The sequence below is a fragment of the Herpailurus yagouaroundi genome, unplaced genomic scaffold (genome assembly GCF_014898765.1).
Source record: "Herpailurus yagouaroundi ecotype Mexico unplaced genomic scaffold, PumYag 197, whole genome shotgun sequence".
NCBI lineage: Eukaryota > Metazoa > Chordata > Mammalia > Carnivora > Felidae > Herpailurus > Herpailurus yagouaroundi.
Window position 1 is genome coordinate 207,906 of NW_024412428.1, and position 27,939 is coordinate 235,844.

The 27,939-nt window shown below is 38.8% G+C and overlaps 1 protein-coding gene and 1 pseudogene across 4 annotated transcripts in view; both read right to left on the reverse strand.

The window, feature by feature from the left end:
* Nucleotides 1-27,939, reverse strand: part of PSPC1 (paraspeckle component 1) — a 108,245-nt gene that overhangs the window by 60,950 nt on the left and 19,356 nt on the right. For all 4 annotated transcript variants that reach the window (XR_005782237.1, XR_005782236.1, XM_040447958.1 and 1 more), the window contains exons 3-5: nt 24,483-24,578; nt 20,224-20,420; nt 10,905-10,989 (exon numbers count right to left, since the gene is read on the reverse strand). Coding sequence is in view for 2 of the 4 variants with exons in the window: in XM_040447958.1 (XP_040303892.1) it covers nt 10,905-10,989; nt 20,224-20,420; nt 24,483-24,578 (378 nt within the window). In the remaining 2 variants the exon portion in view is untranslated. The remainder of the gene's footprint in view (nt 1-10,904; nt 10,990-20,223; nt 20,421-24,482; nt 24,579-27,939) is intronic.
* LOC121012697 (G protein pathway suppressor 2-like) lies at nt 1,943-3,638 on the reverse strand (annotated as a pseudogene).

Below are 27,939 nucleotides of genomic sequence, written 5' to 3' on the forward strand. Positions count from 1 at the left end.
TCTTCAAGTGAAGGATAGCTTCCTAGGTTACATTTACAAATGGAACTAATAAGTAAAAAAGGTGTGGCAAATTTTAACATCCTTCATGTTACACTTAAATGCAAAGTGATAAAACTTCAATTTTACAACTTAATTTGAACCCACTAATTATTCTCAGGCCTCACATATTTTTGTAGGGCTTTGAAATTATTCTCAGGCCTCACATATTTTTGTAGGGCTTTGAAAAATAGAAAGGATCTAGAAACTAAACGATGATATAAATAATGGATAAAAGTGTCCTGCTATTCTTTGTTCCTTTTTATTAGCACATGCCCTCCACACATGTTGCAGGGCTAAGTTAAGATCTTTGTGTTGAAATGACATAAAAAAGGAAAACAGGTGGATGGATAGATGAGTGAGCAGAAGGGTGGTAAGGGAAGGAATGAAGAAATAAATGAATAAATGAACTACTAAAGTGGTCAAGTCACAGTCTGAATTAGCTCATCAACACCTTGTCCTAGTCTTCCTTCTTCACTACCACGGTCTCTGAAGAATTAAGTGACCCATGAGAAACTTAATAATTTATTTGTAGCACTAAAAGGAAACCAGAAAATTGTATACCCTGGATAAATTATTTAATTTCTCTCAAAACATACTTTCTTATGCCATTCTGTCAATCTTCTAACTAAAGTGAAACAAAAAAGCAGAGTCCAAATTATCTGGCTTATTAATAAAGCTGTCTTGTATGGTAGGAACCTCAGTCAGATGTATTTCTTCAGTTTAAGTGCCATAATTTTATTTGCTTTCCCTTGAAAGTACAGAAGATTTTTGACAATTATTAGTGAAAGTTCCAAGACACATTGTCCCCTTTCCTTTATATATGCTGCAAAACTGCTCAATTTTCAGACAACTTGCTCACTTTTTTTTTAATAATGTTTATTTTTGAAAGACAGAGACAGAGTGCAAGTGAAGGAGGAGCAGAGACAGAGGGAGACACAGAATCCGAAGCAGGCTCCAGGCTCTGAGCTGTCAGCACAGAGCCCGATGTGGGGTTCGAACCCACAGATCGCAAGATCATGACCTGAGGCGAAGTCAGATGCTTAACGACTGAGCCACCCAGGCGCCCCTCTTTTTGTTTTTTTGTTTGTTTTTTTAAGAATTATTTTAAGGGCACACAAGAGATGGGGAGGGGGGCAGGGAGGAAGGGAAGGAGAGAGAGAGGATACCTCAAGCATGTCCCCACCCAGCATGGAGCCCCATCTAGACCCTGGGATCATAACCTGAGCCGAAACCAAGAGTTGGACTGAGTTACCTAGGCACCCCTGTTCACATTTCTTAAATCAAGATTCTTACAGTTAATTTCAAAAGAAACTTCCTAGTCAAAATATAAAAAAAAGCCTTTCTAGTTGGCAGACATAGGGTTAAGATTGTTAACAGATTTATCACTGCCTGTATCTGCTACAATACAGCTAAGTATCAAGAATACCCATAAGATCATCACATGTTGAATTACTCTTGCTGATAGTACACAGCTATCTGAATTTCAAATTGAATCTGATATACTCCAGCACATTAAATAAAATTAATGAGGGGTGACTGGCTGGCTCAGTCAGAAGAACATACAAGTCTTAACCTCAGGGTTGTGGATTCAAGCTTCACAATGGGTGCATACTGCTAAAATGATAAACTTAAAAAATATGTAAGATTAATGAAAAAACATTCAATTACAAATTACCACATACACAGAACACTCCTCACATCAAGCAACCAACATTTCACCTAATGTGCAAATAGGTACCCTTTTAAAAATTACTAAGTACTCCATAGTTTCTGCACTTCACTTTAATAATCTGATCATTCCAACTATCCGCCTCCCTATGCTTCTCTAAATTCCAAAGAGGCAAAACTTGTACTTGTGTCTTTTATTCCCAAGTATATCTCTAATACTTACGATCCTTTTTTAACTTATTTCTAATTTCAAATTAGAACAAAAAAGTTAACAAAACTTAACAAAAAAGTTGCAGAAACAGTACAGAATGTCTATCCCTCATGCAGCATCCCCTAATATTAACATCTTAACGCAAACATAGTACAACTATTAAAAGTAGAAATTAACATTAGTATATTACAATTAAACTACAGATTTTATTCAGATTTCACCAGTTTCCCCATTAATGCCCTTCTTCTGTTCTAGGATTCTTTCTAGAATCCATTACATTGTATTTAACTATTCTCTTTAGTCTACTTCACTTTCAGTCTTTTTTGGTCTTTCATGAACTTGGCATTTTTTTCTTTTCCAGTGCCATGTAGGTTTCACTGCCCGGGCCTGGGACAGAATAGGGATCCTCACCCATGGTAGGGTGAGGAGGGGATGGAGAGGAGGTTGATAATAAAATATGGTTTGTGGTACCATCATGGGTTCTGTCTTTGCTGAAAAAGACCCAAGGGCCTGGTTAGCTGGTAACTGCAAAGTCTAATTTTTCTGTTGACTGCACATGCAGGTGCAGCAGGAAGCTTTTCCTGCTGGTTACACCTGCAGGAAGCAGCTGGGAGGTAGAGAGTTCAAAAGCTGGATGCATGGGGCACAGGGAGGAGTAAGTCAGAGAAGCCAGTCTGTTAGCTACCATGTTCCACCTGCTTTTGTAAGTACAGGGCACCACCAGGCTGGAAGCTTTCTGGGTGGGCTGAAAATGACCAGGCACAGCATAGGGCTGTAACTGTGGCTGAGACAGGTACTGCACTTCAGTAAATGCTGAAGGTGCTGAGCTGTTGACTAGGACTACAGGCCAGCATCTTGGGTCCATAGTGAGATGGGGGATGAGCAGTCCCATGGACGCTCATGGACTGCCTCGTGATTGCCTACGCTCTGGGCCATTATTATTGCCTCTGCAAAAAGAGCTGCTGAACCCATGTAGTGCTGGGTTGTAAGCACTTGGGAGTCTGCATCTCTGTTTGACTTTATCAGCTGCCAAAAGGATGCCAGGGTGATTCTGTGCTCCAGAGCTCGTCCCCCGCTACTATGTGCTGAAGAGGTGAGATCCTGTATAAACAGTTGCTCTGCTGGTATGCAGGTGATGTCGGAGTGGTCAGGTCCTCTGCTTTTTCTCCTCCATTTTTCTTCACGTAAAACTTTTCCTGGGCTGTAGGAAAAGCTACTGCCTCTTCCTGTAGGGCCACAAGCTTCTCCTGCAACTTCAGGATGTGTTCTGTGGTTCCATCTACTTTTTCTTCCTTCTCTCGTGCTTTTCCTTCAACCTGTTTCATCATCTTACACACCTCTCCTTCCTACTGCAAACCACACTCCTGGCTCCGCCATGATGCGCTAGTACAATGCCCAGGCCATGGTACTAGAATCCTTGGGGCATTCCAGGAATGCAGGAATGGGATTGCTGGGGGCACCTGGGCCGTGGGAGCCCTGCTCTGTCACTGACTGCCAGACCTTGTACTGGACATGTGGGGCAGAAGGTCCTCAGGGGGTACCATGCCCAGCTGAGGCAAAAGCCCACCTATGTGCTGCCATGGTCAGGTGCGCAGCACTTGCCTCCCTGCCCTGCCAGCCTGGCAGCCAGAGGTCTACCATGTGCACAGGCCAGGGTCTCTAGCCTGAGCACTCAGCACACCTTCTTCCCCACCAGCCTCAGGGTGAATCTGACACTTGAAAAAAACAAACAAACAACAACAAAAAAAAAACTGATTATTTTGTACAATGTCCTTCAAGCTGGGCTCATGTTATATGCCCTCATGAAAATGTCCAATGATGGGGCGCCTGGGTGGCGCAGTCGGTTAAGCGTCCGACTTCAGCCAGGTCACGATCTCGCGGTCCGTGAGTTCGAGCCCCGCGTCGGGCTCTGGGCTGATGGCTCAGAGCCTGGAGCTGGCTTCCGATTCTGTGTCTCCCTCTCTCTCTCTGCCCCTCCCCCGTTCATGCTCTGTCTCTCTCTGTTTCAAAAATATAAATAAAATTTTAAAAAAAAAAAAAAAGTTTATAAAAAAAAAAAAAAAATTTCCAATGCTAGAAATGTTTGGCAAAAAAAAAAAAAAACCCACACACAAAAATGACAATGTATCCTTCTGAGTATATCGTATCAAGGAGTATCTGGTGTCAATGTCTCATTACAGGTGACATGAACCTTAATGCTTGTTGCTTCTCCACTTTAAATTTACTATTTTTCCATTAGTACGTAACACAAAAGAGAAACGTAAACTGCGTTTCTCAAGTTTGGGCATAAATTTGAAACACCCATCAGTAAATCTTGTTTGTAACAATTATTATGACTACATGGCATGCCCACTGGTGATTTTCTCTCTCTCATTCCTTCCATACTGATTGTTGTTCTATTGTAAGGAAAAGCTGTCCATTGTCTTCCATTTATTTATTCATTCAATTGTTTACTTTTATCAGCATGAGCTTCTGGATATCTAATTTATTCTGCAGTTTAAAATGTAGTATTATCAGGGCTCCTGGGTGGCTCAGTTGGTGGAGCATCTGACCTCAGCTCAGGTCATGATCTCCCAGTTTGGCAGTTCAAGCCCCGCATCAGGCTCACTACTCAGTGCACTTTGGATCCTCTGTCCCTCTCTCTCGGCCCCTCCCCTACTTGCACTTTCTCAAAAATATATAAAATATTAAAAAAAAAAAAGTTCTATAAGAAAAATAAATAAATAAAATAAAATCTAATACTACCATTTTTTATTTTGTTGTTGAAATTTTTCCAAGTTTGGCCATTTAGGAGCACCTTCATTGTGGCTCCTATGTATTTTCAACATGTCTCATCTTTTATGAATATAGGTCTACTGCATTGTATTGGGTTTTGCCTTACTGCACATACAGTATTTTTTTATACAATTTTTTTTCTTTTTTTACAAACTAAGGGTGTGGCAACTCTGTAGGCTATTGGTGCCACTGTTCCAAAAGCACTTGTTCACTTTGTGTCTTTGTGTCATATTTTGGTAGGTAATTATCAAAATATTTCATTACTATATTTGTAAGGCTGATGTGTGATGATTTTTTTTTTTATTTTTTTTTTTAACGTTTATTTATTTTTGAGAGAGAGAGAGACAGAGCATGAACAGGGAGGGGCAGAGACAGAGAGAGACACAGAACTGGAAGCAGGCTCCAGGCTCTGAGCCATCAGCCCAGAGCCTGACGCAGGGCTCGAACTCACGGACAGTGAGATCGTGACCTGAGATGAAGTCAGACTGAGCCACCCAGGTGCCCCATGATGTGTGATGATTTTTGATGTTGCTTACTACTGTAATTGTTCTGAGGCACCACAAACCACGCCCACATCCGGACAGTAAACATGACCAATAAACACTGTATAATCTAACTGCTCCATCAATGAGCCATTCCCCCCTCTCTCTCCCCTCTCTTCTCTCTCTTTCTCCTTGGGCCTCCCTCCTCCTTGAGACACAACAATATTGAAATTAGGCCAATGCCTAATCCTAGAATGGTATTTAAGTATTCCAGTGAAAGGAAGAATTGCATGTCTCTTACTTTAAATCAAAAGCCAGAAATGATTAAGCTTCATGAGGAAGGCATGGTGAAAGCCAAGAGACCAAAAGCTAGGCTACTTGCACCAAACAGTTAGCAAAGTTGTGAACACAAAGGAAAAGTTCTTCAAAGAAATTAAATCAGAAAGTGCTGCTCCACCGGCACCTGGGTGGCTCAGCTGGTTGAGCGTCTGACTCTTGGTTTTGGCTCAGGTCATGAACTCATGGCTTCATGGGTTCAAGCTCCATACTGGGTTGTGCACTGACAGTGTGGAGCCAGCTTGGTAGTCTCTCTCCACCTCTCTCTGCCCCCCCCCCCAACCGAATCGTGCTATCTCTTAAAGAAACAAACAAAAAAGTGTTACTCCAGTGAACACAGGAATGGTAAGAAAACAAAACAGCCTTGTTGCTGGAATGGAGAACTTTAAGTACATTACATAGAGGATCGAACCAGCCACAAGGTTCCCTACAGACTTAATCCAGAACAAGGCCCTAATGCTATTCAATTCTATGCAGGTTGAAAAAGGTGAAGAAACTACAGGAAAAAAATTTATGAAGCTAGCAGAGATGTAGAAGCTGCCATCAAGTTATCCAGAAGATGTAGCTTAGATAATTAATGAAGGTGGCTACACTAAACAACAGATTTTCAATGTAGACTAAATAGGCTTATACTGAAAGAAGATGCAATCTAGGACTATCATGGCTATAGAAGGCTGACTGTCTTGTTAGGGGCTAAGGGAGCTGGTGACCTGAAGGTGAAGCCAATGCTCACTGACCATTCTGAAAATTCTAGGGCTCTTAAGAATTATGCTCAACCTACTGTTCTATACATTGCCCAACAAAGCCTGGATGATAGCACATCTTTTTATAATGTGGTTTACTGAGTATTTTAAGCCCACTGCTGAGATCTTCTGCTCAGGAAAAAAAAAAAAAAAGAGTCCTTTCAAAATTTTTCTGCTCACTGACAATGCAACTGGTCACCCAAGAGCTCTGGTGGCAATATACAATGACTTTAATGTTTTCGTGCCTGCTAACAACATCCATTCTACAGCCCACAGACCAAGGAGCAATTCTGACTTTTAAGTCTTATTTTTTTAAAAATACATTTCACGGGGCGCCTGGGTGGCTCAGTCGGTTAAGTGTCCAACGTCGGCTCAGGTCATGATCTCGTGGTCCGTGAGTTTGAGCCCTGCGTCAGGCTCTGTGCTGACAGCTCAGAGCCTGGAGCCTATTTCAGAATCTGTGTCTCCCTCTCTCTCACCCTCCTCTGTTCATGCTCTCTGTCTCAAAAATAAATAAACGTTAAAAAAAAAAATTTTTTTTTTTTTTTTTTAAATACATTTCACAAAGCCAGAGCTGCCCTACACACTGATTCTTCTGATGGATCTGGGCAAAGTAAAATGAAAAACTTCCAGAAAGGATTTCACCATTCTAGGTGCCACTAAGAACATCTGTGCTTCAAAGGAAGAGGTCTATCAACATTAACAGGAGTTTGAAGAAGTTGACTCCAACCCAACCCTCATGGATGACTTTGAGTTGAGGGGCTCAAGACATCAGTGGAGGAAGTAAATGCAGATGTGGTGGAAAGAGCAAACAAACTAGAATTACAAGTGAAGCCTGAAGTTGTGATTGAATTGCTGCAGTCTCATGACCAAACTTTAACAAATGAGAAGCTGCTTCTATGGATATGCAAAGAAATTAGTTTCTTGAGATGGGATCTACTACTAGTGAAGATGCTGTGAAAATTGTTGAATTGACAACAAAGAACTTAGCATATTACATAAATGAAGCTGATAAAGCATCAGCAGGGTTTGTAAGGATTGGCTCCAATTTTGAAATAAGTTCTACTGTGGGTAAAATGCTATCAAATAGCATCGCATATGACAGAGAAATCATTTGTGAAGAGTCAAAAAAATTGCCACAGCCTCCCCAACCTTCAGCAAGCCCCTCATCAGTTAGTAGTCATCAACAGCAAGAAAAGATCTTACACCAACAAAAAGATTACAATTCACTGAAAGCTCAACGATGGTTAGCACTTTTTTTTTTCATTTTTTTAAGTTTATTTATTTGGGGCACCTGGGTGGCTCAGTCAGTTAAGCATCTGACTTTGGCTCAGGTCATGATCTCGCAGTTTGTGAATTCAAGCCCTGTGTCAGGCTCTCTGCTGACAGCTCAGAGCCTGGAGCCTGCTTCAGATTCTGTGTCTCCCCCTCTCTCTGTCCCTCCCCTACTCATGCTCACTCTCTCAATAATAAATTAATGTTAAAAAAAATTTCTTTTTAAGTTTATTTATTTTAAGAGAGAGCAAGAACAAGGGGGGGGGGGGGGTGCGGGCAGGCAGCGAGGGAGAGAAAGAATTCCAAGCAGGCTCCGTGCCATCAGCACAAAGCCCAGGGTGAGGCTCAAACCCGTGAAACGTGAGATCATGACCTGAGCCGAAATGAGGAGTCAGGCACTTAACCGACTGACACCCACAGGCATCCTCCACTTTTTTTTTTATCAATAAAGTGTTTTTTCATTAAGGTGTGTAAATTTTTTTTAGATATAATGCTCTTGGCACACTTTATACACTTTATACACATTATACACTTTATACAGTGTATAATGTAAATGTTAACTTTTATATGTACTGAGAAACCAAAAAATTAATGATACCTTTTATTGCAATATTCACTTTACTCCAGTGGTCTGATACCAAACTTGCAGTATCTCAGAGGTACAACTGTACTTTCTTATTCTCTGGCACAACATTCCAGTCCAGTAATCATCTCACACTTTCCAGTCCAGTAATCAACCACTTCTCCACAAAGCCTTGGTTCCATTTATTACAGAATGATGTTTAGAAACCAAAATCTGGGCACGATGTGTGTTCACCGCTTCTAGGTGGACAAGGATTATGAAATACATGTATGTATGTGAACCCACACATACACACACACATCTATATTTCTGTCTTAATTAAATACACTGAGTTCATACCAATACCTCTGATCCCAATTCAACACCCCAGGACTCATTTTAGTTTTAGCCTTTCTCTTTCTCCAACAAGGAGAAAACCTGCATTTGATTATCTATATTTGTTCATCTGTTTACTCAAAAAAAAATACACATACATTCTTTCCATTAAAGACCTAATCAGGGGAGCCGGGTTGCTCAGTCGGTTAAGCGTCCAACTCTTGATTTCAGCTCAGGTCAGATCTCACGGCTCGTGGGTTCAAGCCCCATGTCAGGTTCTGCACTGATAGCATGGAGCCTATTTGGGATTCTCTCTCCTCTCTCTGCCCGTCCCCTGCTCTCTCTCTCAAAATAAATAAATTAAAAAAATTAAAAAGTCATCTCAGAACTGCTAGCCCATATCCCTGTGAGAAACACATTAACTAGATTAAAATTTTGATGTACTGTTTTTCTTGCCATTGGCTTATACTGTCCAGTCAAGACAGTGTTTTCCAAAGTTATTTAGGGTCCTTATTTCCTTCCCCATCCCCTTTCAGAGTGATAATGTTATTCACTTGCAATACAACTATGTTCTTTTGTTTTAAGATTTTATTTTTAAGTAATCTCTATACCCAATGTGGGGCTCGAACTTATAACCCTGAGATCGAGAACTGCATGCTCCACCAACTAAGCCAGGCCCCCATTTGTTTTTCTTTTTATGCCCTTTTATGGGTTCCCCGACACTGGTTATTTATTTTTTTTAGCAGATGAAGGGTAGAGTACTAATTCTAAAAGTCTGTCAAGTATAAATATCAGGGAAAGATGGAGTCATAGTTTTATGTATGGGAGGGGAGGTTTCCTTCTTGTAAAAGTAGAAGAGACTTTAACATATTTACATAAAAAAAAGCAACAAGGAAGAAGTTGGCAAAAGGTCCCTTGTGTAAGGAAAACATGCAGGGCGTTTTATACAATAGTGGTTCTCAAGCTTTATGATGCATTAGAATCACCTGGAAGATTTTTAAGCACAGTTGGCTGGTCTCCACCCCTACCATTTCTGATTCACCAGTTGGGGGATGTGGAGGCTTGAAAATAGAATGCTGGGCACCTGGGTGGCTCAAGAGGTGGAGCGTCTGACTTTTGGTTTCAGCTCAGGTCAAGAGCTCTTGGTTTGTGGGATCAAGCCCCACGTTGGGCTCTGTGCTGACAGAGCAGAGCCTGCTTAGCATTCTCTCTCTGTCTCTCTGTCTCTGTCTCTCTCTCTTTCTCTCACTCCCTTCCCCTCCCTCCCTCTGCCACTCCCTCACTCCTCTCTCAAAATAAATAACCATTAAAAAAAAAATGTGAATGCTGCCTGTCGAAATACCATAATTTCAGAATAAGTAGATTAGAGTGAAATCAGAGTAGTTCCAAGACAGAAACATATACACATTGTTTTAATCAAGCACAAAGTTAGAAAAAAATACATTAAAATATACTGAATACTATCTATCTCCAGACCATACTTGACATTTATTCAAGGTTTTTCACCTTGTCTTTTATTTTTTATTTCCCATGATCACCTTACTTTCTACCACAAGCACTTACTACCTTTATAACACTTAAAAAACCAAACTTTAAGTGTGCTTAATGTATCATAGCTTTGAGGGGCACCTGGGTGGCTCAGTAGGTTAAGCGTCCGACTTCAGCTCAGGTCATGATCTCACAGTTCATGAGTTCTAGCCCCGTGTCAGGCTCTGTACTGACAACTCAGAGCCTGGAGCCTGCTTCAAATTCTGTGTCTCCCTCTCTCTCTGCCCCTCCCCCGCTCGCACTCTCTCTCTCAAAAAATAAACATTAAAAAAGAAAAAATTTTTTAAATATATCATAGCTTTGTTTATAACATTTCCTAATTGCTATGACTTTCAACAACTCTTAAAAGTAACATTTATCTCATTATATTTCACAATTAAATATTTCTGGTATAAGAAAAGCTGTTAATTTTTATTTATACATCTTAGATCAACCAGTCTCCCAAACATCCTTATTTAACCTAAAATATTTTAAGTTGACCATCACAGTTGTCTATCGTATACTGAGATTTTAAATGCCCATACCCCTTTTTAATCATGTATCCCACTTCCATAAATCTTTAAGCAAATTATCAGAAGCCCAAAACAAGAAAAACTAAAACTAAGAGCAGTTAATATATAGCCATCTCTAGAAAAAAACGATCCAGGAAATCATAATACATTCTTACAAATTATATGAAGCACTTAAGTCCCTTATGTATGTTCACAGTGAATGCAATCAAAGTGTCCATAACCAGCTAAAAAAATAAAGGAAACATAAGAATAACAAAGAACTATGCTAGTTTATAGTCAAAATGGAAAATTTTGTTACTTTTCTGTATTTTCCAACTTGTACAATTTGTTTATAATAGGCAGTAGGGAATTTTATCAATAACACACACAACAAAAACTGGGTATGTTCACATATGTATTATGGTGATGTTCTTTTACCTCAGTTGTATTTGCTTCCGTTTTTGCAACTCTTGGTTTCTGAGTTCTTCCAGTCGTCTGAGTTCTTCTTGACGCCTCATTAGATCTATAAAATAAACCACACATTAATATTTCTACCTTCTCTTTCTGTATTTTTAAATCAATAAACATATTATTACTGACAATATATTTAGTAACTTATTCATATTCATGCACCTAGCTTCTCTTTTGTCTATTATACCATCTTATAATGAAAGACTATATAAGCTGTATAATCAAATTACTATCTTTTCTGGACCTGTTTGTTTCTTCATAGGTATGAAAATAATAAAATTCATCCTTATGTTAATAAATTAAAATGAGTAGTAATTGTTTTAACATAAGGCCTAGAACATACTAAAAATGGAATAAATGGCAGACATATTTTCATGTACACTTGTAAACACATTAAAATTTTTTTTCAGCAGTGAATATAAAGCACAAAAAGATGCTTTGGGAGACATGAACAGAGGGCACATAAGACCAGAACACACAAACAGAATAAAGAGATAAGATGCTGCTTAAAACCAAAAGAATATCCCTCCCAAAATACAATTAGTGTAAGATTCCTCCTATGCAAAGTCATTTCTTATAAAAACAAGCAATGAGAGAATTCTTTCTTATAAGGGTAATAAAGGCTGAATTCTGATATTAACAAGATCATTTTAATTTTAAACAAGATGAGCATTCCTGCTGTCATGAATCTTTGCTATATCAAGAACAGGGGTTCCAAGGGTAGTACAAGATGAGAAAAAGTACATTTGTTTTGCCCAAGTGCTAAAGAATCTTTGTAATATCTTACCAAATTATTATGTGTGCATACACACATGGATCAAAAAATATTAAAATACTCTGCATAGCACAATTACTGGTTGCTTTTATTTCCCTTTTCCCTTATCATGTTATCTGAAATTTCTAATGTGAACATAAATTATCTTGATTAAATGTTCCTTAACAAATCACTATTATTAAGAACATAACAGGGGTGCCTGGGTGGCTACATCAGTTATGTGTCCAACTCGGTTTCAGCTCAGGCCATGATCTCACGGTTTATGAGTGCCAGCCCCACATCAGGCTTTGTGCTGACTGTGCAGAGCTTGCTCGGGATTCTCTCTCCCTCTCTCCCTGCCCCTCCTGCATGTGTCTCTCTCAAAATAAATATGTAAACTTAAAAAGAAGAGAACATACCAAAACACTAACGGTCACAGTTAACATTCTATGAGTCAGTTACCCTATATCATAACCATGACAAAGTAGGCATCATTAACCTTAACAAGATAATTATCTTTCCCATTTTTACAGACTGAAAACAGATTAAATTATGTATTAATTATGTCAATGAAAAAAGATTTGGACAGACGGGCCTGGCTGGCTCAGTCAGAAGATCATGCAACTCTTGATCTCGGGGTCATAAGTTCGAACGCACGTGGGGTACACTGATTAAAGAAAACTTAAAAAAAAAAAAAAAAATTCAGACTGATTATAAATGTACTGTAGCGACACAGGTAGTAGGCACCGGGTGATTCTGTCAACATGCCAGTTGACAGAACACTTAGCTATCTTAAAAAGTCACCAAACACTACTACAATGATTTTTAACATTCAGACCATTAGTTGTCATCCTTAACTGCTCATCAGAACTACTTAAGTACCTTTTAACCACAAAATCTCTTGGGAGGTAGATACCAATATTTTTTTTTTTTTTAATCTCCCTAGTTGACTCCACTGTACAACCACTGAGAACCATACAACTATCATATAATTACTTTAGCTGGAGAAAGCTAGTAGACACCAAAAATATATATCTACCTCAATAAGCCAAAATGTGCACAGTGTCCTATTATCACTGATTATCCAAAAAAGTCTATTCAGTATATCCTATAATAATTTTAACATGAGTTTGTAGGCTAGCTTCTTTTAAATCATGGACAAATTACCACATATAATAAATGTAAAAATATGCATTTTCTTCCACGAAAAGGACTAAGACATGTGTTTTCCAACTAGATTTTCTCCTTTTAAGCTATGCCTGTTGAGAAAACTGCTTTACCCTCTCAGACAGTATTTTCCTCATCTGCAACATTGGTAAAATAATTAGCTCAAAGAACCCAAAACTAAAGTTCCTGAAATTTCACCAAAGCTTATATATTAAACACTGCCAGGGTAATATCCTTCTGGGGAAAAAAATTACAAAAAAATAGAGAGAGAGCTAGAGTGTTTTTTCCTTTGATCCAGTAAATCACAGTAACAGGTATTTTCTTTAAAAAATATCCTGGGGCACATGGATGCCCAACTCTAGTAAGTGTCCAACTCTTTATTCTGGCTCAGGTCATGATATCACAATCATGAGATTGAGCCCTACATCAGGCTCCATGCTGACAGCTTGGAGCTGCTTGAGATTCTCTCTCTCCCTTCCTCTCTGTCACTCCCCTGTTCATGCTTCTCTATTAAAATAAATCAACATTAAAAAAAATAGGAATCCAAAGCCATCCATACACATAAAGACATCAGATGTAACACTACTTTTTTTTTTTTAATGTTTCTATTCATTTTTGAGAGAGAGAGCGAGAAAGAGAGAGAGCGCACGCGCGGGGTAGAAGGAGAGGGAGACAGAGGATCTGAAATGGACTCTGCACTGACAGCAAATAGTCAGATGTAGGGCCCAAACTCATGAGCCATGAGATCATGACCTAAACTGAAGAAGGAGGCTTAACCGACTGAGCCACCCAGGCGCCCCTGGAGCACTACTGATTACTAGACCAAATAACATTTGAAAATCCTTGCCTAATTTAATGATCAATAACATAAAATTACATCTATAATTTTTATATATCAAATACATGGGAATATAAGGAACTAAAGGAGAATACAGACAAATTTAAAATTTGATTTACTAGACTGTAGAAGTGTTTCTCAACTTAATATCCTTCATGAAAACTGAATGTATACTCTCTAACAAGTCTATTTTCTAGAAATATAAGCATTGAATCTACAGATTGTAAGGGCATATTTAGCCCCAAGGAAAAGCTGAAACACTGTATTGCACCACAAGATGCATCTTGAATACAAGAAAGACCAGACAGAAAGCAGTAATAAGGTATAGTAAAATGTTAGTAACAGAATCTTGAATCTACAGATTGTAAGGGCATATTTAGCCCCAAGGAAAAGCTGAAACACTGTATTGCACCACAAGATGCATCTTGATACAAGAAAGACCAGACAGAAAGCAGTAATAAGGTATAGTAAAATGTTAGTAACAGAATCTAAGTAGCGAACACCTTAAAATTCCTTCAACTCTATGTTCAAATTTTCTCACAAAAAAAAAAAAAAAAAAAAAGAGGGGGGGGGGGGGCAACATATCCTAAATAAGCTACTGAACTTTACTTAAGAAGAAAGAATCAAGATGGAGTCACTTACGACAAGATGGGAAAAACTCAGGCTTACCTCAGACTTCCCCACAGAAACATTCAGTGCTAGAAGACAATGAAACATACTATCAAGTACTTAAGAAAGGAAGACAGAAAAAGATCCATGAATTCGAAGCACCAGTTTAAAATGTTAAGGATCACAGATAGGATTTTAGAACATGCAAGAACTCAAGGAATGTAGTTTCTATGAACCGTTCTTAAATCATGAGGATAAACATCAAATGATGAAAAGACAAGTCATGAGTACTCTATTTAATAGGGTTAAGATTAAAACACATGAACATTATCAAATTAAAGAACATTAACTTGAAATGAAAACACAGTACTGAAGAGATATGTGCACTCTGATGTGCACTGCAGCATTATGCACAAAAGCAAAAATACGGAAACAACCTAAGTTATCTATCAATGAAAGAATGGATAAAGATGTGGTGTACACACACAATATACATCTATCTACACACCCTCATACACACAATATACATACACACACACAATGGAATATTTCAGCCACAAGAAAATGAAACCCTACATTTCCAAGAACACAGATGGACCCTGAGGGCATTAAGCTCGGTAAAGTATGTCAAATAAAGACAAATACTGCATGGTAGAACTTACATGTGGAATCTAAAAAAAAAAAAAATTAAAAAAAATCAAACTCTTAGAAACAAACATTAGAAAAGTGGCTTTCAAGGGGCTGGAAAGTAGAGTAACCAGGGAGAGTCTGGTAAAAGGATAAAAACGGCTGCCCTTAAGAATAGTAAAGCCTGAGGATTTAATGTGTAACATAGTGGCTATGTTTTAAATAATTACTGTGTAACTGAAAACTACTAAGAGAGTAAAACTTGAATGTTCTAAAACACCAGAAAAGTAAACAAAATCAGCCTTTATACTGAAAAAGAAAAAATTAAGTTAAATAAATCCAAACAAATCAGATGCAAAATAAATAAAAGTTGAGAGGAAAAGAGAATGAAAGAGGAATAAAATATGCCTATTCCCTTGGTTTTCTTTCCTTCAGTTATCAGGAATCAAAAGATATTTATAAAGGCAATATACTTCTACTACTTGATTTACCAGTTTGATAGCACATATAAAGAATGAAAATACAATCATAAAAACCCAGTGGTGGAAGAGGAGAGAGTAATAACAAAATGCATGCAGAGTTAAATTTCATCTGTTCAAAGTTTATAACTCTAGGAACAAAGATAACACAAAAATAACCATGAAGAAAATTCAGAAACTGCTCCTATGTTGATGATCATAAACAAATGGAGAAGGAAAAAAAAAAACCTGTAGTAAGTATAATGGGATTTGGATCTAGAAAACATTAAACAAACACCAGTAAAATACCAAAGTACAACTATTAAAACGTATCAGTGTATCCAAGAAGAATTAAGATTCACAAAACTGGGGCGCTTCCGTGGCTCAGTTGGTTAAGCATCCAACTTTGGCTCAGGTCATGATCTCATGTCTCTTGAGTTTGAGCCCCGTGTTGGGCTCTGTGCTGACAGCTCAGAGCCTGGAACCTCCTTTGGATTCTGTGTCTCCCTCTCTCTCTGCTCCTCCCCCACTTGCACACAACCTCTCTCTCTCTCTCTCTCTCTCTCTCTCTCAAAAACAAATGAACATTAAAAAAAAAGTCACAAAACTTTGCTAAGGTATATATACATAAACATTCACTGAGGCACTGCTTTTACCAACAAACTGGAAAGAGAACTACAGATAAATCAACAGAGGATGAGCTAAACTAATTATACCCACTTAACAGAATATGATGCAGCCATTTAAAAACTGAGACGGGGATGCCTGGGTGGCTGAGATGGTTAAGGATCCGACTCCGTATTTTGACTCAGGTCATGAGCTCATGGTTCAGGAGATCAAGCCCCACATCGGGCTCTGCACTAACAGCGCTGAGCCTGCGTGGGATTCTCTCTCCCTCTCTCTCTCTGCCCCTCCCCCACTCATGCACAAGCATGCTTTCTCTCTCTCAAATTAAATAAACTGAAAAATAATTTTTCTAATAAATTAAAAACAAAAAACCAAGATCTGGAAGTATGTACTACTGTAGAAAGTAAAATAACAAGGTACAGAGAAAGATAAATAGAAGACTCTTTGGTTATAAATAAATACACATACATATCTACTGACATATTCAAGTTTTCTTTTCATTAAGGGATATACAAAACAAACTTAAAATATAGAAGAAACCTGTGATTCCTACAAGAAAGCAGAAGGGGGGACAGGGGAGGAGACACATTTTCTGTACTAACTGGGTTTTCTATTTCCATGAAAGGTCAACCAGAGAGCCCTGTTTCTGTTTCTGCACAGCCACAGAACACAGATTACCTAAAATCTCTCCAACACCCCAATACACCCTTGGAAATGCTGTATGAAATATAAAATTATAGAATAAAAGAAAACTATAAATTAAAAACAGTTTTGACTAACAATGAAACAAACTAATACTGGAACAAATTACCGGCAGATATCTGCTGAAATAAATGTAAGACGTACTTCAGCAAAAGTAAAACCAGGAGTAATATAAACTAATCAATGTGCTTTTCTAATATTATAAACCAAAAATATTGTTAACAGGGGTTATAAAGAAACATACAAAAAACAATGAAAAAACAAAAGCTCAGGGGAAATAACTGCAAAATTACTGTGCTTCAGAACTCAAACTGGAGGTGCCAGGGTGGCTCAGTTGGTTAAGCGTCCAACTGCAGCTCAGGTCATAATTTCACAGTCGAGTTCGAGCCCAGAGTTGGGCTCTGTGCTGACAGCTGAGCCTGAAGCCTGCTTTCAGATTCTGTGTCTCCTCCCCATCTCTCTGCCCCTCCTCTGCTCATGTTCTGTCTCCCTCTCTCTCTCTAAAAAATAAATAAATAAATACATACATACATACATACATAGTCCTTAGAGATGAGGCAAATCTTCTAAAAGCTCAGAAGAGCTTTATGAGGCCTAAAGAAATATTGCTCTTTGTCAACACTATATCCTCAATCAAATACCTCAGTGTCTTCTTCAACTGACATTATGTGCTGAAGAAATGGCTGTTATAATACCATTTATCAGCAGCAGCAACAAATAGCTTATAGTAGTATAAATGCTTCCATATTTAATCAGTTATGTGCGAAGATTATGGCATGACTGTAGACAGTGGCAAAGTGCCCAGCAGGCTCTGAGCAGAAAACAATTCATATTAGAGAGAAGTACTAGAGCAATCATGGAGCCCAAGAAACTAAATTTTTTAAAATCCCCCAGTTGATTCTCATGTGTAACCAAATTTTAAAACCATAAAACCACCAGACTAGATAAAACTGAAGGCCTCTCTTCCAGCTCTAAGCAGCAAATGATTCTGAAACCTCATCACATAAAACAATTTCAAATTTTCTGCTACATAAGAGACTTAATCTTTAAACATAGTACATGATAGTAAATGGGTTCAATTTTCTGAAGAGTAAACTTACAGAACTGCTAAGTTTAGAATCCAAATGAAACCAGAAACGTCTGACTAGTTTCTATAGTTGTTGAGCTGGATTGTTTTTTAACGTATTTAATTAGCATCAGCACAGTTAGTGACTTCATACATGTTCAATAAACTTTTACCGAACAGGAAAAACAAACACTGGACTTGTAGTAATCGAAACTCTACCAAAAGGATTTAAAAAGATGAATGATGATCACATTTTCACCTTTTAAAGAAATACCAGCTCTAGTATAAAAAATACCTTAGAGGAGACAAAGATTAAATAACAGTCCAATAAGAAGGCAGAAATCTAGGTAGATATCTATAGTGCCTTGATCTCTGGAGGTAGTCGAAGAAGGTAGATAAATGTTTACTCAATGCTTACTTTAAAAGACAAAAACAAAAAATTAACACAATAGAAAGCAATCAGAGGTTTATTTTTAACAAATACAAAACTATGCGGCACACTGGTGTCTCAGTGTCCAATTTCAGCTCAGATCCTGATTTCACCGTTTGTGAGTTCAAGCTCTCTGCTGTCAGCACAGAGCCTACTTCTGGGATCCTAGGGATCCTCTGTCTCCCTCTCTCTCTGCCTCTCCCCCACACTCGCGTGTGCACGCACACGCTCTCTCTCTCAAAAATAAACATTAAAAAAAATATACAAAATTATTACAGATAGTTGAAAAATGAGTGACAGGAATTACCAGAAGAAATTATTTGGAGAATTAAAGAAGGGGAAAGATAAACAGTAAAGACAGGCATAAAAAGAAACCTAGCAAGCGAGAGGAAAGAAGTGGGCTTCTACATATATTCAAGCAGCTTGTCTTATAGTTAGGTATTTGACCAGTAACTATGAGAATAAATTATCACCCATTATGATTGTTCTTTTTTTTTTTTTTTTTAATTTTTTTTTCAACGTTTATTTATTTTTGGGACAGAGAGAGACAGAGCATGAACGGGGGAGGAGCAGAGAGAGAGGGAGACACAGAATCGGAAACAGGCTCCAGGCTCTGAGCCATCAGCCCAGAGCCTGACGCGGGGCTCGAACTCATGGAGCGCGAGATCGTGACCTGGCTGAAGTCGGACGCTTAACCGACTGCGCCACCCAGGCGCCCCCATTATGATTGCTCTTAAAAATTCAGTCAGCTCTAGGAGCACCTGGATGGCTCAACCCAGCTCTTGATCTCGGCTCAGGTCATGATCTCACGGTTTGTGAGATCGAGCTCCAAGTTGGGCTCTGCGCTGACAGAACATAGCCTGCTTGGGATTCTCTTTCCTGTGTCTCTGCCTCTACCCCGCTCATGATTTCTCACTCTCGAAATAAATTTAAAAATAAAAGTACAAGTTTTTGTTCTAGGGGAGCATCATTGGCTCAGTTGGTTAAACATCCAACGACTCTGGATTTTGGCTCAGGTCACAATCTTATAGTTCATGGGATTGAGCCCTACATCAGGCTCTGCACTAACAGCATGGAACTTGCGTGGGATTCTCTCTTTCTGCCCCTCCACTGCTCATGCACATGTGTGAATGCTCTCCCTTTCTCTCTCAAAATAAATACACTTTTTTTTTTTTTTTTTTACATTTATTTTTGAGAGACAGAGTGAGACAGAGCACAAGCGGGGGAGGGGCAGAGAGAGAAAGAGACACAGAATCTGAAGCAGAATCCAGGCTCTGAGCAAGCATTCAGCACAGAGCCCAAAGCAGGGCTCGAACCCATGAATCATGAGATCATGACCTGAGCCGCAGTCGGTCACTTAACCGACTAAGCCACCCAGGCGCCCCAATAAACTTTTTTTTTTTTAATTTTTATTGGTACTCCACTTAGTTAACATACAGTGCTATATTAGTGTCAGGTGTACAACATTTGATATGTGACTTTTGCCAAATCCACATACCAAGATTTACCCACTGTGCTTCTCTTTTTGCCAGCAGAGTCATCTATCTTCTACTGGCAAAATTTAAACACTTTAATAACATCCAAGAATACTACTTATGTAGGCAAAACTTATTTTAGTAAGTTCTGTGGTTTTGTTTTTTTTTTTTAACGTTTGTTTATTTTTGAGACAGAGAGAGGCAGAGCATGAACAGGGGAGGGGCAGAGAGAGAGGGAGACACAGAATCCGAAACAGGCTCCAGGCTCCGAGCTGTCAGCACTGAGCCCGACACGGGGCTCAAACTCATGGACCGTGAGATCATGACCTGAGCCGAAGTGAGAGGCTTAACCAACTGAGCCACCCAGGCGCCCGTTTTGTTTTTTTTTAAGGAAGTTCTCTTGGAAAAGGGAGATTTTTGTTTCCGATACAGTGAGTTCCAACTACCTTCTAACTCATAAACAGCAACTTAAATAGTATGTGCCTTAAGAAAAAAAAAAATCATACTATATCTATATGAAAACCCATTTTTACCTTGCCTCATTAGCATTAATTGGTGTTCATGCCTAGCTGCTTCCATTTCTGCTTCCAGTTTCTCTTTGGCTTCTCTGATGTTTCTATCAACCTGTTCACGCTGCTGCTTTTCCATTTCGTCAAGAGCCTTCCATCGAGATGCATACTCAAATTCAAATGTCCCAGGTTGAGCAAAACGTGGTGGCTGTTCTCTTTCCCTAAGAGTTTACATTTGAAAACATACAGAAATCTATGTTTAAAAGGCAAAAAAAAACAACAAATAAGAACAACAAGAACTACCATTTAGCAAGCAGTTACAATGTTCATGGCACTGTACTGGGCAAGTACTCTACATGAATTACCTCATGACAATATGGTAATTCATGTTTTAACAAGCCTGAGTTTAAGAAACTGCCCAAGGATGCCCAACTAGTAAGCATAGAACCAAGATTCAAAACTAAGCAATCTGATACTACCTATACAAGCTGCACTCCCCTAATTATCACCTTCAATAAGGCTTTCTGGTTTTCCCTCAACAATTTTATATAAGGCAACATGCAACACAGGAATCAAATATGCCCTAAATAAATTGTCTAGAATCAAAGTTGTTCTCTGAAAGTAACTTTTAGGGGCGCCTGGGTGGCTCAGTCAGTTGAGCGTCTGACTTCAGCTCAGATCATGGTCTCACAGTTCATGAGTTCGAGCCCCACATCAAGCTCTGTGCTGACAGCTCAGAGCCTGGAGCCTGCTTCAGATTCTGTACCTCTCTCTTTTCCCCCCTTTCCCCGCTCATGCTCTGCCTGTCTTTCAAAAATAAGTAAATGTTAAAAAAAAAATTTTTTTAAGTAACTTTTAGGCATAGTAATAAAAGCAAATAGTTTATTGAGTGTTATGTGCTAGATTAATTGGCTACACCAAAAAATAAAGGCCTAAACTTATTACAATTGTAGTTATTTAATACTTGTTTTTCCTTGTTAGACTATGAACTCAATGAGGATGTGAAATATGTCTGTTAAATGGTATACCTCAAATACCTAGCACGTTATCTGGCACACTGTATATATTTAGTACTTATTTCTTGAATGAATGCATAAAAGATGAGCAAATGACCAAAATAATTTTTTAAAAAAAGAATGACCTATGAATGTACCTGAAATTCAAAGAATTTTTTCAACTATTCTTGCCTATAATAGCTTCTATTAAAAAACATTGGTAAGGTGCCTGGGTTGCATAGTCAATGGAGTGTCCAACTCTTGATTTTGGCTCAGGTCACAATCTCATGGTTCTGCACTGTTAGTGCACAGCCTGCTTGGGATTCTCTCTCTCTCCATCCCTTCCTGTTCATGTGCACTCTCTCAAAATAGATTAACTTTTGAAAATAAATAAATAAAATTTAAAACACTGGTAAGAACATAATCCATACCCCACCAATAAAAGTATAGATGTCTCAACAACAAAAAATATACATTTCCTGCAATCCTAAATTTTAACTTTCATTTTAGGGTAGGGAGGGAAAGATGGATAGGTAAGACAAATTTGGGAGATAAAGGGGGAGGTCGTCAGAGGTAAAGATGTAGTCACAAGAAACAGCTTCAAATATTTTTAGAGGCACATAAAAAAAAAACAAAGTTAACTATGATCTAGGTATTCTATACCTAAAAAATACTTTTTCTTTTTTAAACATGGACTGGGAAAGGGGAAAATTGGGGGAATCAAACATGCACTAATTTTTCTGAAAGATTTATTTATTATTCAGTAGTTCCTAGGTCACACTTGGAATATAATTGTAAATATTAAAAAATCTTAATTTTCTCCAGGGAAACACTATTGAAACAATATGGATTTGGGGAGTTAAACTAAATTTGAATCATGGCTCTTATGCTGTGAACATTCCCTTCTAAGTACAACTCTTTAGTAGTAAAACTGGAAATACAATGAGATCTTGTAAGGTTTGCTGGGTTAATTAAACCATTATATAAGCAAATTTTCCTATATGCATATAAACTCCACTTTTTGTAACACCCTTACAATTCCAGTTCTCTAAACCCTGAATCCAGAAAGTATGCTCTAGTTCAAATTTGTAATGGTAAACTATAACCAGAAAAAAAAGTCAAGCATCTAGGAAATCAGTCTTTGGAAAAAAAACATATGAGAAATCAAATGGGTTCTGAATTATAACTGATCCTTCTCTCCTAAAATACGTTCTTCCCTTGCTTCAAGGACACACTGCTGGCTGATCCCCCTACACCAATGACTGTTCCCACTCCTGTCTTTGCTAATTCCTTCTGATATTCCAAACTTCTACATATTGGAGTATTCCAGGGCTCAATCCTTTGACACAGTTTTCTATCACACATGGTAACTGCAGCCCAGAGAGCTCATCTAAATTCCAGATGCAAATCCAACTACTAACTTGACATCTCCACTTGGGTGTTCAAAACCATTTCAAACTTAACATGTCCAAAACAAAGTTCCTGAACTTCCTCCCCCCAAACTGCTCCTCCTACAGGATTCTACAGATCAATCATTAGCAATTTCCTTATTTCCAGTTACTTCGGCCAAAAACCATGTAATCATGCTTTTTAACTCTTTTTCTCCTACATCCATCAGCAAATTCCAAAGTCTATTTTCAAACTATATCTATCCAGAATCTGACCACTTTTCACCATCACCACTGTGAGCTCCTAACTCATTTATCTGCCCAATTCCACCCTTGGCAATCTATTCTTAAATCAATCGGTAGCCAAAAAGCTTCGGTTAAATTTAGGTTTAAGCCACTACTCTGCTCATTCCTTTCTTATACAATACAAAAAGCCCAATCAGCTCAGTACCCAGCAAGACACAATAATCTGCACTCTTCCCAAGGTTTTATCTCTACCTCATCTCTCCATCCTTACTCACTATGCTCCAACTAAACGGGCCTCTCTACTGTTCCTAGAATCTCTCCAGAGTCTTCCTTCTTGGACTTTATAGTTACTATTTCCTGTGCTGAGATCACTATTCTCTATTCCATCCACATCTGATACCTACATAGCTAGCTTCCTCCCCACCCCTTCAAGCTGTTAATCAAACGTCACCCTCTCAGGTAGGCTCCCCAACCACCTATACAAAGAGCCACACCACTCTGCTCACAGCATCCACTTTCCCCTGTCTTTCTGCCGTATTTGTTCTACTAACTTTACTGTTTACCTTCCTTACCACCCCAACACAGCCTGAATTTCTGGCCTATTTTGTTCACTGAAACATCTCCTGTGCCAGGCATGTAATAAGCACTCATATTTCTCATTTAAATCAACCATAAAGAAAAACCTTCAACTGCCCTATAATCAAAGAACACTAATTAAAGTAACATGAATAAAATACCAATTTGAACATCAGCTGTCAAATCCTAAAATCATAACATCCATTTTTTGTCATGATAAAGAAAAACACCTTTATACATACCAGAGTATAAATTGGTATGTTATTTCTGGAAAACCATTTGCCAGTATTAATCAATTTTAAATATGCATACCCTTTGATCTAAGCTTTTAGACCATACATATACCTATACATCGTATGTTAACCTTTAATACGGGTTTTGTAATTTTTGATTCCTTATTTCTTGTGTGACTCCACCACAAGAAATGTCAGCACCAGGAGGGCAGAAACAGTTCAGAGTTGCACTGACCGCACCTAGAACAGTGCCTAGCACAAAAGCACTCCATTATTTGCTGAATTCATGCATGCTCGTGTTTTATCTACCATAATGAACAAGTGATTGGTTAAAAGTAATAAAATATATTCATAAAGGCAACTTATGTAAAAGTACTTCTAACATATCGAGCAAAAAGCAACTAGTACAAGAATAATACACATTTTGAAAACTGGCTATTTTTCTTTTTTACCACTAGGAGTGCTTATCTTGTGCCACATTATCTAACTAGGATCTCCCCTGCTTTACCCCCACCAAAAGTCTCCCTTTAACCTGTAATGTAACTAAAGCATACTAATTAAAAAAATATTTTCATGGTATCTAAATTATATTGTGTCTCTGTCATAATTACTGATAGTCTCCATCTAGCTTCCTACTCTGGTCCCAGTTATAAAAGCAGACTTTCCTAAGTTAATGTTCTGCCCATTATATACAAGAAGAGCATTCCATGTAGACCAGGCCACTCTATTAACCAGATTATATGACTGAACAGAAAATCTTATAATCCAACAATACTTGATAATAAATGTCATGTAACATCCTTGAAAGCACATATCTAAAAATATCTTTATTAGTAAAATCTTACTTATGATATTGTTGAGTTTTCTGCATTAGCTTCTCTGGCAAGCCATCTTCATCATCAAACTGCTCCATAGGCTCCACAATGACTGGACGAGGGGTCCTGGATAGGTAAAAAGCATAAGAATTAATACAATGTCTAGAATTAACATCCTCCTAGAAATTCTTTATACTAATTCCAAGATACATGCGGCGCCTGGGTGGCTCAGTCAGTTGAGCGACCAACTTCAGCTCAGGTCATGATCTCACAGCTCATGAGTTTATGTCCCACCACAGCTCAGAGCCTGGAGCCTGCATCAGATTCTGTGTCTCCCTCTCTGCCCTTCCCCTGCTCATTCTCTCTCTCAAAAATCATAAACAAACATTAAAAAATAATAATTCCAAGATACATACTTGGGAAATTTCTTGAGAAAAATGTCTCAGAAGTTACCATATATACTCTATTTTTTTTTTTTTTTAATATTTATGACAGAGAGAGAGAGAAAGACACAAAGCACAAGCAGGGGACAGGCAGAAAGAGAGAATCCGAAACAGGCTCCAGGCTCTGCGCTATCAGCACAAAGTCCAACACGGGGCTCGAACTCACAAACCACGAGAGCAGGACCTGAGCCAAGGTGCTCCCACCCCCCCAGGTACTCTTAAAATTAGTCAATAAACATTTGCTGCACCAGATACAAATGAACGTTAAAGTCAAACAAAAATGAACGCTTGTTTTTAGAGCACTGCCTATTCAAAATGACAGAGGAGTAAATCAACAACTGTGAACCTACATAACCACTGTAGTTAATTTTTACACAGCACGATGGAAAAGAATGAGCACCTGATTCATATTTTATGTATGTGGAATTATTACCCCATATCCCACCGTCCCAAACTCCCATAACCAACCACCTTCCAGCCTCCCTGCGTCTAACCAGTCTTGTTCAGAAAAGTCTTTCCAAAACCTAAAATGACATCTAAAACACACTGGCCAAGCAGCCAAGCAAAAAGAGGAGGAGAGAGCCAGAAGACACAACACATTCAAGGTGAAGGTTGGGGGAAAGAGGAGACAAGAGTGGATGATCAAAGATATGACTTGTAAACCCTCCTTCTTTACTACTTTCCTAAGTAAAACAAAAGGATGGGAAAGTTCACTGAGGAAGACAAAACAGGGAAAGGAAATAAAATGGATGATATGCTGACATCAAAATTTTCCTTGCTATTAACTTTGTTTGTAAGGATTTTATAGCCAAGAGCAAGATTTAAAAACTATACCACCATGGGGCGTCTGGGTGGCGCAGTCGGTTAAGCGCCCGACTTCAGCCAGGTCACGATCTCGCGGTCCGGGAGTTCGAGCCCCGCGTCGGGCTCTGGGCTGATGGCTCAGAGCCTGGAGCCTGTTTCCGATTCTGTGTCTCCCTCTCTCTCTGCCCCTCCCCCGTTCATGCTCTGTCTCTCTCTGTCCCAAAAATAAATTAAAATCGTTGAAAAAAAATTTTTTAAAAAATAAAAACTATACCACCAAAAGTACCCATGTGTGTTTGGTACAAACATTTTCTTGTAGCTTTGACTGGACTCATTTCTTGTAGCTTTGACTGGACTCATTTCTAAAATGATCCAACAGTATTTTTACGATTTTTTCCAAATTAGCAAATACCAGGACTGATGTGTTTTCAGTGATAACTGAATGCACTGGATTCATTTTTGTGAAAGTCGATTTGATGGCCTGTCCCAGGAATGGATTACAGATGATCAGCTGGATGAGAAGCACCCTAAGGATTTATAGATCCTGTCAAACTGTTGGTGATGACATCATCATTGGCACACCTGAAATGTTATCACTGCTACCATCACAGTCCCCTACATGTCATCTCTAATAATACCTCTGGAGGGCCTGGCTGCCTAATCCAGTAGAGAAGAGGCTTTGGTTCTTCCAGCTCCTGCCTCCCAATTATCACACTCAAAATATAGCATATTCATTTGACAGGATTGAACCATCATCTGTACATGAAGATCCACATCAATCTTTCTTATGATCAGTGCCTTCTACTGATAACAGAGCACCTCCTCTGGTACTTGCAGATGTTTTGTTGATTATGCTCACCTTTTAGAACTATGTAGGCCTAACCACAAATAAAAAATCTTTGCCTAAGTCTAAAAAAAAAAAAAAGAAAGAAAGAAATTTTGTTCCTATCAGTCTCTTACCATGTAAGTAATAGTAAAATCTATACTGCCTTCAGAAAAAAACAAATCACTTAACTTTTGCAGCTTTAATATAAGAACTAAGAAGTAAAGGGACTTTCTGGATTCTAAAAGCTTCCCTTTACAAATAAAGATCCTGAGAGTAACAAAGACTTCAAATTCTAAACTGTTATTAAAAACGATTATTAAAAATGATTCCTGGGGAGCACCAAGCTGGCTCAGTTGGTGGAGCATGCAACTCTGGTTGCAGGTTGTGAGTTTTGAGCCTTACACTGGGTGTAGAGATTACTTAAAATCTCTATTTAAAAAAATTATTCCGGGACTAATGAAGACATTTTAGACAGAATAAGAAATAGAAGCAAGCGTGGAATACCTTGGGGTGACGAGATTATAGAAACCGCAGATAAATTAAGTGGGAACCCAAAAGAAAAGAGCCTTACAGGCCTCAATTTTAAGGGTGAGACCTCATATCTAACATCTAAAAGCAGAAGTGTAATAAAGAATGAGTGGGGGCCCTGGGTGGCTCAGTTAGTTAACGTCCAACTTCAGCTCAGGTCACGATCTCGCGGTTCGTAAGTTCGAGCCACATGTTGGGCTCTGTGCTGACCACTCAAGAGCCTGGAGCCTGCTTCAGAATCTGTGTCTCCCCTTTCTCTGCCCCTCCCCTGCTCACACTCTGTCTCTCTCTCTGTCTCTAACAAACAAATAAATAAGATGAGTAAATACAGGGGCGCCTAGGTGGCTGTCTGTTAAATGTCTGACTTAATCTCAGCCCAGGTCTTGACCTCAGGGTTGTGGGTTCAAGTCCCACACTGGCCTTCACACTGGGGCTACTTTATTTTTTTATTTATTTTTTTTTTTTCAACATTTATTTTTGGGACAAAGAGAGACAGAGCATGAACAGGGGAGGGGCGGAAAGAGAGGGAGACACAGAATCGGAAACAGGCTCCAGGCTCTGAGCCATCAGCAGAGCCTGACGCGGGGCTCGAACTCACGGACCGCGAGATCGTGACCTGGCTGAAGTCGGACGCTTAACCAACTGCGCCACCCAGGCGCCCCTGGAGCTGCTTTAAAAAAAAAAAGAAAGAAAGAAAGAAAGAATGAGTAAATACAGCCTCATAGATCATATGCAAGCCAACGAGGTATGAGAAAGCAGCTGAGAGTTCCTGAGCCCCTGGGAGGATGTGTTACTTCTAAGAGGACCCAAAGAGGCCCAGGGACAAATGAACAAAATGCACTATATGGACCACTTACCCACTGGAAGCCACTGCAGGACCACACAC